This window comes from Megachile rotundata, chromosome 8 (genome assembly GCF_050947335.1).
Source record: "Megachile rotundata isolate GNS110a chromosome 8, iyMegRotu1, whole genome shotgun sequence".
Classification (NCBI taxonomy): Eukaryota; Metazoa; Arthropoda; class Insecta; order Hymenoptera; family Megachilidae; genus Megachile; species Megachile rotundata.
Window position 1 is genome coordinate 15926651 of NC_134990.1, and position 13081 is coordinate 15939731.

General features: G+C 52.7%; 1 protein-coding gene across 5 annotated transcripts in view; it reads right to left on the reverse strand.

Moving 5' to 3' along the window:
- dati (zinc finger protein datilografo) overlaps positions 1-13081 on the reverse strand; it is a 59387-nt gene that overhangs the window by 38787 nt on the left and 7519 nt on the right. For 4 of the 5 annotated variants that reach the window (XM_076534804.1, XM_076534806.1, XM_076534805.1 and 1 more), the window contains exon 3: positions 666-996. In XM_076534804.1, the coding sequence (XP_076390919.1) occupies positions 666-996 (331 nt within the window). The remainder of the gene's footprint in view (positions 1-665; positions 997-13081) is intronic. The other variant, XM_076534803.1, reaches the window with a different exon arrangement.

Consider the following 13081-nt stretch of genomic DNA (forward strand, 5'->3'; position numbering starts at 1 on the left):
TTCGATCGTTCGCCCCGCGTAAATTGAACTTATCTCTGCAATACGCGCAACTTGTATGCATACCGTACGGCGTGGCGCGGCGTACGACAACGTGTTCAGTCAACGGTGTCTTGGAAACTACGGTGTGTTCTGGCCATGGTACGAGGCGCATTGAGCAATCTCGCAGTATGCATTAAAATTAGCCACAATCGGAACGCACGATCGCTCCTACAGATTATAATAGTATATTAATTTATTGATTATCGACTGGTCGCGATGCAATGCGGTATTCATAGAATTTACTATCGGACTCCCGGCTATACCGAACGCGTGCATTAAGCTCGCTGACTCGTCGATTTCGCCGCGCGATCGAAAAATTGTATCGACAAACTGGTTTTCTCTCGTCGAACATTAACGTCCGGTGGGAGGAGGAATTTCTCGTAAAGAACAGAAAGTATAAATGTTGACCGAAACAAATACTCGATACGGAAAAAGAAAGAAAAAAAAAAAAATGAAAAAAATAATAAACGCTTATCGAAGTTCAGGGACGCGATCGATCGTAAGTAATTCCTGGAGAAAAATCCTGCCGTGCCTCTCGAGAACGGAATCATCGAGGTCCAGCAGGATTTCGAGCAGGATTTCCAGCATGATTTCGAACAGGCATAGAGGGTAGGAGAGATACTCACCCGTATGCAAGCGGGTATGTTGCTGTACATGACTGAGCTGCTTGAACCTGCGGTCGCAATAGCTGCATTTGTACGGTTTCTCGCCGGTGTGGACCCTGATGTGCTGCACGAGCTGGTGGTTGCTGGAGAATGACTTGAGGCATTGCTGGCACTGGTGTGGCTTTACCTCGTTGCCGGCGATCATACCGCCCGGTCCGACGCCGATCGGAGCCAGGGCTGCCAATCCGCCCGCCATGCCGCCGCTAGCCCTCGCCGTCAGTGCACCCGCTGCGCCGAGCTCCCTCGCGTGCATCTGCATCGCGCTCTTGTGCATGAAGATCTGCGAGAAGAACTGCCGGAGTTAGTTGGTACACTGCACTTTAGGTTCAAAAACGGAGGATGGCTAATCGACGGGAGCCCTGACCGCCGCGCTTCCGCCGATCGCCATCGCTGCCTGCACTTTCTTAGGATCGGCTGACGCGCTTCTTTCCGAGCCGTTACGAAAAGGGCGAATCAGCCTCACCCGTTTCGGTCTTCGTAGACGGTTCGATCCTCCAACGATCCGTACTTACTGATCGGACGCATCGTAGTCGCGGAACTCTACCGATTTACCGGACGGAACGATCGTTTTTGGATCGCAACGATCCTCGAATCTAATAGGAACAGCTGGTCGCGAAAGGGGTCAACGGCCGTCGTCGTGGTTTTCGAAAGCAACCGATCGATGCTTTTCGAATTGCGTATCGCACGATGCGAGGGTACGCGGCTACAACACTATTCCTCGACGCGACGAGCGGGAACGTAAAACTGCTGGAAGGGCCGAGCGGGTGGAACGACCAGGAGGAACGCTTGATTTCGGGTTTTCGTCGAGGGAACAGGTGTTGCTCCCATCGCCGGTGTGGGTGTAGGTGAACGAACGAAAGGGTTAACGTTAAAACGTACAGTACGCGGCAAAAGTCGAGAGATGGAGCGTCCCGAGGACCGAGAGAACTCGTCGGAATTAAAGAAGGGAATGGCCAGCGAGGGAAAGCCGAACTGTCGAGGATTTTATTAAAATATGTTAAAACTGTAATTAAAATCGAAAAATCTCGCGAGAAGTTTTAAGAATCTTAGGCCACCCTCGAGTGCGACGAGGACGAGCCCGAGAAACGCTGGACGAGATCGGAGAAAGAGGCGCGGAGAAAGAGAGAGGATCGAAATTGTCACCGAGGGTTCTCAAGTTTCTACGACTTTCAACCCTTTCTTTCGCGAGCGACGCGGCGCCGGGATATTTGACGGGCGACCTTCGACTCTGGGCATCCCTGATTCTTAATCCCCGTGAGAGAGGGAGAGACTGCGATTTCGTTCCTCGTTTTTTCGCAGAGACGTTTCTTTCGCCCCGGAGACGAATCAATCCGAAGCCTGTTTCGCGTCGATTCGAATAAAATTGCTCGCTCAAGAAATCATCCCCCGGAGATATCACTTGCCACGCGGGGGTCGAAATTTTTACGTCGATCATTTTTTTTCCACCCTTTAAATTTCTTCGAAGGGACACCCGCTTCGGGGATGATTAACCGTAACCGAGGGCCGTCGAGTGTCGCAACAAGAGCGAGGAATTTTTAACGACCGTCTCGAGTGGATATTTTTGCGCAAACTTTGCGCGAAATCATAATCGAATTCGTTTTGAAGCGAATACGTAATTAGGCTCGGTCTCGGTAAGTTACAAAGGTTTTCTCGGTTTTTCTCCGACTCGATGACCACACGTCCATTAATCATATTTTTATCTCCTGGCAGACGGAAAATTGCGTTCCGTCGCCCCGGCCATAGCGCCGGTTTGAATCTTTTTTTCTGATTTATCGTTGTCGTTGCCGTCGTCGTCGGAAAAAAAGGAGAGCAAAAGAAGAGAACGGCTGATTCTGCCAGGAGAAATGAACGGAGGAAGAAGAAAGCGGAAAGAGTCGGTTGCCCACGGGCCGCCGGCTTAATGTCCTTAATAATGGAAAAATATATCAAGCGACACCCAGTGTATTTCCTAAAAGGCATTCCTCAACCCATTTCAGCCTTTGCTCGTTTCTTCCTTGTTCCCGGTCGAAAGTTTCTCGCTAATATTCTGCGATGGATAAATTCGAGCTTGTAGGAAAATTTGAATGATCAAGAACCTTGTTCTGATCGAAGTAGGATCGAAGTAGCGGCAGGAGTTGGCCCGTTTTTCGGGAGGGATCTCAAGAAGCCTCGCAACCCTTTGTCTCTCCCTTGCCACAGTAAATTACGATGGAATAACATTGGTCACTGGAAGTAGGCTACTTTATACACTTGGAACACAAAGCAAAGGTCTCACCTGCTGACCATATGCCTTTTCTCCATGGCACACATACGTACGTAACGTGTTCCGTCCACCCACGCACGCCGGCCATCTAGCACTTCGCATGTGCTATTAACTCGAAGGTATGTGTGCCTCTCTGCGTGTACGTACGGTACACGTGTTCGCTCGCGCGCGCACCTATACGTGCCTGCGCGGAGACAACGTCCAATCTAACCTACCTAGCGTTGCCTGACTCATTCTCCTACCTACCCACCTATCTGTCTAAGCTGCGGCCGCGAATAGTGCCGTAATATAAAGGAAAAGGTGAACCATCTCCGCCTCTCTCTTCTCTTTTTCCTTCTTTCTCTCTACCTCGTTCTCTCTCTTTCTCCGTCCTCTGCTTTTTGCCGATCCGTAATCATCTTTAATCGATCAGAATCACGGTGATCCGTTGTCTCGCGTGCTTCGCGCTTCCGGTTGTGGGTCAACCTGTCGATTCTTTTCCTCGATTGATTCGCGCCCTTCGGATCGTCGACCCGCGAGCACCTGACGAAAAGTGCTCCCGTACCGAACGGAATCTCTGTTCGGAGCGCAGATCTCTGCCTGTTAGAAACGCAACGGCGATCGAGAGGCGCGAGAAACCTTGAGGCAACTGTACTTTCGCTGATTTCGTTCTTTCGCGAATGCGCGTAACGTTTTCGAAAGAAAACGAGGCGTACAGTTAGACGAAATTAACGCGGAATCTCGTGGAAGGACTCGAGAGAGTAGCTCGGGAGGTCGCTTCGTCAAAATTGTGGAATTAATATCTGGTGTATGTGATGGATTCCGAAATTCGGTAAGAAACGAGGTGTTGAAAACTTGCATCGAAATAAAATTGCATTGCGGGACGATTAACGGGAGTCAAAACAGCACGTTGTAAACGTACACCGAGAAGTCTGTAATAATAATAATGACGACGATAATCATCGTCGATACTCGTCCGAACGCTATACCGCGTCTATACCCGTGGTTGTACATCGTCTGGCGTCCATCGAGACTCGTGGTGGGAAGCGAACTTGCGCTATAGGCAGTTAAAGTCATCGTCGTAGATTTCCTTTACGATATTAATCACGCGTACGCCTCGCCGTGTAACCGCGAAGTAACGATCTCTAATCCTCGATCAAACGGTGTGCTCGATTAACCCAATAAGAGGGCAACGACGAACGAACGGCTTTACACGCTTTGCCTCGATCACTTTCTACCATCGGTCTCCTTAAACGATCGAGTCTAGCCTTTAATTTCGCAAACAAGATCAAGAGGAGATGAGCGACAGTTGCTCGAGGTTTTTAGATAAAAGGGTCAGAGGTCTCGAGCGACGTGGCAAAGAATAATTGCATCGTTTATTCGAGTTTACGCGGGGCGCGAACTCGAATGTCCTTCGATCGCTAATTGCCAGCGGAACTTTTTCAACGTTTCGAGGCTCGAGGACTCTGTACCGAGTCGTATCTCGAAGGGTTTATTGGGGCATTTTTAAAGAAACGTCGGTGTAGAAGACATCGGGGCTCTCTCGCAGTCGCGAGAATATCGTCAATAATTACCTCGTGCGGCAAGTGGTGGTGAGGATGCTGATACGGCGGCGGTACGTACGGCGGGTGGCTCGGATGGTTGTGGGGGTGAGGTCGGGGATGGTTTTGATGTTGGGCTTGCGGCGGGAGCGGTTGGGGCGCAGGAGGCGGTGTCCAAGGCCCGTGGTTCGGCCCGTGGCTTTCATTGGTGCCATACATCTTCAGGGAAGAATCTCGAGCACGCGACCTGAAGAGTCCCTCCCGCCCTCCACGCACGGTGATACGAAAGTCTCCGATACCGACATGGCTATCCTTATTCCTGATCGCGCCGGCGACACGCTCGATTCCGACCAGTCCTTCCGTCGGACGTTATTCGCATCGTTACCGCGAGTTTCCGCATCGACCACCCCTTCGTCCCTCCTCTTTCTTTCCCTCGAGCGGTATCGATTTATCCTCTCGATCGAGTTCTCCACGGTTTTCGACCGATTTCCCTCAGAGAATCTTTGCGCAACTCGAGGAGAAACTGCTGCGTGAGAATGCGACACTCCGAGCACGTGCACGCGCGAGGGCGTGATTCTTCTTTTGTCCTGTCGTGTGAGAACAGTATCGTTCCACTTTCACGTGCTTACTTTTCGAATTTCGTACTTTCCACTCGCGAGAATCGAAACCGCGAGAATCACGACTCTTTTACAACCCTTTCTCGCGTCGATTCACCGCCGATCGCCATCGTGAACGAGAATCGATTCGCAATATTTCTCCGAGGGATACGAACGAGCGGTCGGCGACGATTCTCTCTCGAAGAGAATCCAATACGGTGTCGACGATTTCATTCACGAAAACTGAAACGTGCACACGCGGTGAACTTTGAATATTTTCGAAGGCACTAGACGCGCGAAAGCGTTTCCGTGTTCACTCCGTTATCGCGAAACGCTTATAGATCGCGCGGCGAGAAATCGGTAATTAGATGGAACGAACAGAGTGGGAGGGTGGATCGTCGCGGGCTCGAAGCGGTCGATCGAGAAAGACGCGACAAAGGAACGATCACTGTTCCGACTGAGGGGCTTAGCGTTTTTTTGTTCCTTTTTAAAAGAAATACGCGGGGGTAGTTGGCGCGTCCGAATCGAGAAAATCGCGGACGCAGCGCTGAACGCCAGCGTGTGGCGTCTCTCGCGAACTAAGCAAACCGAAGGGGGGGACAGAACGATTTCTTGGACTCCCGCGCTGTGCGTGTGCTAAACGGGGGAAGAAAAAAGGTGGAAAGGCGCTGATAACGCGCCGCGACGAAAAATCGCCGGCTACTCGAAGAGATATCGATTGAAATAACACGATTCCGGGGAACGCGAACCAATCGGCACCGCTGACACCGCGGAAGGGGCCAATCGTGCCCCGTTCTATCTCTCTTTCACAACCTCCCTCGCTCTCTCCCCTACTTCTTCTCGTCATACGCGTACACCTCTCCCCCTTTCTCTCCTTCTCCTCCTCTCTCTTCCTCCACTACTGCTCCTCGTCGTATGCTACTCGTACTATTGCCACCGTCGCAACGTTTCTCGTTGCTTCTCTTCCTCCACCCTCGCCTCTGGCTCTTAGATAGAGATAAAAACATATCGCGATCCGGCAGGGTACGAGAGACGGAACGAACGCGATATGTGCCGTTCAGGAAGCGTCGCGGATCATCCTCGACCCGACGGATTTTTCCATTCGACCCTATTTTTCATCGCCTTGCCCGTCCACGCGACCGATCAACTTCGGGGTTGCGCGTACCTACTTCAGTTATCTCTCGACGCCTCGAGCCGCGTCGGATCGACGACGACGACCGACATCTTCCGCGGTCACCGATTCCGCTCGTCGAATTCGGTTGGCATTTTTCCAGCGAACAAACTTTGACCGTATCGCGAGAAATCGGTGAAAAGTCCTCGAGTACTTTTATCTCGACGAAATCGAGAAACTTTTTATTTCGTTATCGACCTCGAGCGAGTTTTTCGTTTCGTTCCGAGGAGGCCGCGCGCAACGTTTACGTAATCGCGGCCGTCGACGACGCGGAATTTCGCGAGGCGAACGAAAATAAGCCGCGATCGAAAAAGTTGCGCGCGGTGGTTCGTGAGGTAGCGGCGTCGGCGTTGGTTTCTTCGAATCCCGCGCCATCTTTCTTCCCTGGCTCTAACAAATTATTTTGGGCGTGGAGCGCGGCCGAAGGTTAGTGCCATAGTTTAGCGCGCGGTTAAATCGTGTCCGGCTAGAGGCAGAGAGGAAAAAAATAGGGCGGGGTCTGTCTCTGTTCGTGAACAGACTTTGCCTATCCATCATGGCCGCTTTATCAATGACGTCACGATAAGACGTTCACGCACAGCCACGCGCTCCTATCACTCGCGAGACTCGAACGAGAACGGAAGAACGGAACATCGAAACGGACGAGTTTTCACCCTGGTCGTCGTTTTTCGTTTCATTCGAGGAAAAGAAGGTCGACGATTTTCAAGCGAACGCCTTTTCCTCCCGCGCTCCGACCAAAACTTTCCAATCGGATTAACCGGTTTTACCTCCGAACGGGAGGAAATAGAAAACGCTCGACGATTTTCGAAAATAAACGAGACTCGCGGAACCGATTCCCCGAATCGATCGACGGTCTTACCGGAAGAGAAGAAACGCGCAGAAAACGCGGGGAGGCGTCTGTACGGAGAACGTATATCGAGAGATACCAATGCAGGACAATCGAGATATCGTATTCAAAGTCCGCCAGCAACGAGAGCTCGTGCACAAAAATAACGGAGTTGTTCTTTCCGGGAGAAGTACTAGCGATATCAGGGTTTTTATTCCGCGTTTTGTAAATTTAATCTCATCCAGTACCTGTCTTCCGATCGCGTCTCCGTTCTCGCGCGCGAGAGATTATCCCGCGAATAAATAAAGAAGCGGCAAAAAGAAAGCGAGAAAGGGGAGATGTAGGAATGTAAAAAAGGGAAAAAGAAGAAGAGTAGGTATCTGGCGAAGGCCGTGGCGCGCGTCGCCATCCCTCTTGGAAAATACTGACCACGGACAACGGCGGTGCGAGGCAAACAGGGAAGGAAAAGAAAAAGAACGAGGAGGAAGAGAAGAAGAAGCGGCTGGCGGAGGAGGGGGCGGAAAAAAAGAAGGAAACGGCGATAGAGGAAAGGAGCGGAAAGACAGAGAGGAGAGAACGATCCGAGGGGGAGAAAAGATCGCGATAAAAATAAAGCACCACCGTGACCGCCGCCGCCTCCGCCACCGCCATCGCCAGCACGGGCGCTACCGCCGATATCTGTTCGCGTGCTCGCGAGGGGCTGAAGAATAGTTGCGTGGCTCCGGTGTTCGGAAGAAGCGGAGCAACGAAAGAAGAAGGTGCCGGTGCTGAAGGCGGGCAAGAAAATAAGAGGAACAACGAAAGAAGCAAATAAGAGTCTCTGTGTGCCTCTTCCTCTTTCTCCTCCTCCGCTTTTCCCCACTACAGTGGCGTAACCTCCTCTTTCGCGAACTTGTACCGGCTGGAGGGGACAAGCAATGGAACAAGAAGGCGAGAACGGGACACCCGGAGAGGGAAATCCTGCCATCGACAGAGAAAGACACCGTATAACCACGGGAGAAAGATGCGAGAATAGCGAGAAAGACGGAGTTGAACTCGCGGGTATAAGACGGAAGAGTAGAGAAAAAGCGAGAGGACCAAAGAGAGAGAAAAGTCTGGCAGGCCTTGGCTGCTGCAGTTGTTGCGAGCCGCGTTGCCAAGTCTCGTTTGTTTATCATAGTTCGCCGGCCTGGCCTTTGCTATCTCGAAAAAAATCGCGTCCCAATTTTTCCCATCGAAAGATTACGTCCGAACAGCCTTGCTTTTTCACCCCGAGGCCCGAATCTCGTTCGCGATTCAACGTACCTAAAACCTACTGCTCCTCTCCGAACCTCGATCGAAGAGAGTTCGGAGAAGAGCGCGAAAAGCGATCTCGAAGATTTCGGTTTCTTCTTCTGCTCGCTACTGGTAGCATTGTCGCGTGGACTCGTTTCTGAGTCATCGTGCGTGCACGCACGCACTCTCGCGAGCGCATGCGTATTTAACGTGCACGCGTTCGTGCTTTACACTCTGCACGCGTATAAATATGTATGTAGTACGTAGGTATACGCGTACGCGTTGCGTACGACACAACCGACGCGACGTCGGCAATGTGCATTTACACTCTTCCTCCGCCGCTCCTCCTTCCCCTGTCCCTTTGCCGCGCGTTACAATCGATTTGCATACAAATATACCGGGTATCGCGATGGGTGGTATGTTTATTAGCAAATCCACGTGGAAATTGTGCCGCTTTATTTATAACCCCTTATTTTTCGGAGACACGCACCGTAGTCCGCGTTTTTTCTAGAAAACCGTAACTCGTCCGATAATCTCGAAAATTGTCGAGGATATTCCCTCGGAACGTCCTTCCGTTACGATATATGGAAATGCGTCGCGATCGTTTCGCGGTTAAAGAATACGCGCCTGTTGCTTCTTCGTCGGCGGCCAACTCGAGCGAGACGTTCGAATTTTTCATCCGGTGTTTGGATTTTTTCACGCCCGTACACGGAACCCGAGAATCGTCCGAGTTTCCGCATTCTCGCGAATTATAAGCGAGGACGATCGGTGCAGCTGCAGCGAGGATGCAGTCGCATCGCGTCATCTAGTTTTGCATACGACTCGACCGGCCCCAGGATCCCCTCTCGACTAACGGTTTCCATTGACTCCGAAGATCGGTCGTTCTCTAGGCCAACCGAGCGGCGCGGCGCTCGTAATCGGTGCTCGACCTATCCGCGTCGCGTCGTCCAATAATTATCGATCGAAAGAATCGGACGGAATCGTCGCGGAGAAAAAAGGCGCGCGTATCGAATTTAAGATCCAGCTACGTCTACGTAAGAACGTGTCGGATTACGCGCCGGTTCTCTTTTCCTTCCCTTCTCTCTCCGTTTTCGTTCAGTCTCGTTGTTCTCTTCTCTTCTCGTTCTTTTTGCGCTCTTTGGGTTGCGCTACTCCGACAGCCTGTTACGGAACCACAATCTCGGAGACTAGGGAACGAACGACTATAAACGCGTTCCTGCGTTCGTCGAATCGCATTGTTCGTAACTTTTGGCGGAAACCGATTTTCTCTCCGTTCCCGGATTATCTCGGTCGTTCGTTTCCGACGAAACGAGGCTCTTTTCGAGACGACCGCGAGAGACGCTGGCTCGCCTTGGTGGGGTAGTGCGTATCACCGTGCACCGTCTTGTGGCAGTAACCTTGCGTTCGCGTCACGCTATTTTTTTTTATCGTATCACGCGTATGCTAACAGTCGACACGCCGACGCGCAGACACTGCGAACCTGGCCGCGGTCGCGGCCGCGGCTGCGGCAAGGTAAGACAATATGAACGGGTTTGTCCGCGGTCAGTACCGCCGCTACAATCCGTGGAATATAATTCCTTTCGCCGCCGCCACCGCCACCTTCTCGTTCGCTACTCGACGCGAATCGCTTTAAGCGCTGGATCGTCTAACTCGATGATGTTTTCAGGATGGACAGAGGAAAGCGTCCACCGGGGTATCGTTGGATCAGCGAGGTATTAACGCGACGATAATGGGACAACCTTGACCGAGTGTACGACCGATTGCTGAATTCCCGACACCGGAGACGACCCTGAAGCGTTCGCGTAACTGCGTACAAATCACGAGCGAAGGACAAACAAGTTGATGTCCTTCGATTCGAGCGACCGGTTGCTCAAAGTTTTCGCGAAATTTTCTCCACTCTAATTGTTTTCCGTGTATTTTTCAGGCCGAGAGGATCGTCGAAGTGGGAAGAATCGAGACTCGTGACAGGCTCTCGCGATCTTTAATTTATTTTAATAACGGGCACGAGATGACTCGGGAGAGAAGAAAGAAAGAGGGGCCGATTGCGAGTCGCTTGGCGGAGGCTTGGGCGGAATGCCGGCGACGCCGGCGTATTGTCGGAGGTCAGGTTCAGCAGCCACGATGCGTTCCCTCTCTTCGTTCGTCCCTCGTTCGGTCGGCCACGCTCGGAGATAAAAGAAAGGGGTTCGAAGCCGAAAATATCGGACCGCTCGAAGTAGAATAGGCTCATTCGGTCTGCTCCCTCGGTAAATCCTTCGATTTACGTCGCCGACCTCGTTTTTATTTCTTCCGGCACGGACGTTTACCGGATCGATTCGCATCGATCTTTCGCGCACCGCGGTGCGTCATCGGTACTCGAGATCGGGAACACCGTTTCGAGGGAGTTTGCCGCGTCTCGGTACGTTCGCAGCACTCCTAGAAGAGAAGGCCTGGATGCTGCACGCTGCATCCTGCATATATGTATGTTTTATGTCAGCGTGCATTCTGCATTTGCGCCGTTGCCACGTCTGGTGGATCTCCTCGGCTCTTTCTTCCTTTCTTTCTTTCTTTATTTCTTTCTCCCTCCCTTTCCTCCTTTTCTATCTGTCGGGCTGTCTTAACTGTTCTCCGTCTTCGTCCCCGTCTCTCCGACTCTTTCTCTTTCTCTTCTCGCATTCGCCTGCTCGTTCTCTGCGCTCTCTCGTGCCCTGCGACCCGCTTCGCGACGGTGCCTGCGTTTCTTGACATTTCTCAAACCCGTGTCCCACCTCCTCGTGGTCAGCCGACGAGTCCGTTGAACTCGAATCGAAAAAAGAGCAAAAAATACTGGACGAACTCGTCGGTTCGGAAAACGTCGATCGCGAGAACGATTCGCGATTAGAGAAACTCGCCGGCCCGTTTTTGCGCTCGCCGCGATTCGAAACGCTCCCCTCGAAAACGAGCAACGAAATTTCCCACGGCTCGCACGACCAAAGGGTCGAGTTTTTGCCGCTGAAGGAATTTTTCTTTGAGCTCTCCGCCGCGATCTGCATACGCGCTATCTATCTCCGTTTATCTGTTCTTTTCCTTCGAACAGCCTGTTTCCGTCTCCCTCTCGCTCGCCGTCCGTCCCTCTTCTAGAAGCAAGCTCTCTCTCCCGCCCCCTTCTGTCCCTGCCCCTGCTATCTCTCTTTCTCGTTCTTTCTCCGAGGCACATGCAAACGGCGCGTTTCTCCGTCTTAGAATCGCTTTTCTCGCGACCGTGGAGCTCTCGAGCCCGCTGAAAAATGCCGTGGCGCGCGTTCTACGTGCACGGGAGAGAGGCGTACGAAACTGTTCGGTATAAGTTTCTCGGCGAGGCGAGGGGCGAGCGGTGGAGACCGAACGGGAGGCCGATCAGTGGTTCGGTTAGAGTAGGTCGTGGCTCGGCCCGTAGCTCGCGAACACGATCGGTGCTGGCCGAAAAAGAGTAGTCGCGACCGAATCTCCGGAGACACGGTCGATTCGGATCGGTGCTCCGATTCGATCGAATGCTCCTTTCCCGTTTACGGATCGATGGAAGCGCGTCCATCGACGTTTCGGATCGAGGGGAAACCGTGTCGAGAGACGTTGTGCCTATCGGGAGAGATAACGGAAGAAACCGAAAGGTTTGGTAACGCGAACTCGAAGGGATTTGGAGAGAGCGCGGCCGAGAGAGCGTGCGTTTCTCCCGCTCTGGGGGAGACGAAAGGATCTTTCTCCGGCGCGATACGTTGACTCGGAGTCGATCCAGTTGACGGTGTTTCGCGCTCGAAGGAGCGCGTCGTCCTCGTTCTGGAATGCGCGCGTAACCGGCTTACGCGATTCCGCGGAAGGACGCTTCTCGATCGCGGTGAACCCCCGGTGAACGCACGTGGAAACTCTCTTTCTCTTTCAGGGCACGGAAGAAAATAGCGGCTTAAGGTAGTAAAGTAGAGGCGAACGGTTAAAGAGTACAAGTATGGTCTCCTTACCTCTCTCGTGCACGGTTCTCTAGAGTAGGTGGATCACAGTTAAAACGCGGTGGTAGGAGCTAGGTAAAAAGATCACAAAATATGGCACACTGTTGCCCGAGTTCATCGTTCGGCACTTCGCGGCGCGGTCGCTTACTGGTGGGGGCGGCGAAGCACGGGCGGAGGAGAATGACGAAGAAGATGCGGAACGAAGGGAGCTAGGTTGACGCGGATAGGAGCAAGAAGGGAACGCTTGGACGGAAGACGAGGAGAGGACGAGGGCACAGGACGAGAAAAGGAAAGCAGCGCGTAGAGGAGAGACGGAGAGGATTCCTCGCGCGCTGTCAGCTGTCAATGTCGCGCACGTTGTCACTCATCCTGCGTGGTTTTTCGTGGCGACGCGACGCGAGACTCTGACGTGCTGGTGTCTTCCTCGATGCTCTCCTCGCGATACATCGAACGATCTCGATCCAAATCGATGATCCCTGCGGTCCTCCGTACGGTTCCGCGCTGCGCGGCGCGGCGCGACGCGGCGCGTTCGCGAGCTTTCACCGGCCCCGATCACCGATCGAATTAACACGTTTCACGCGGCTTCACCGGCGCTGCTCTCTCGACGTCGTCGTTCTCTACGATGTTTGCGACTCGCGTCACTGGTAAAAAGTATCGCGTCGATAGGGGGAGGATGGATCGTAGAAAGAGGACGAGATACGAGAAACGTCGTCGCTGTCACCGGTCCTAGTCGAACGTCTTCGTCTCGGTGTTCGTCTCTCGGCGCGTGTCTCGTTGTCGGCGACGACGGTGGTCGTGGTCGCGGTCGTGGTCGCGGTCGTCTTCGTCGC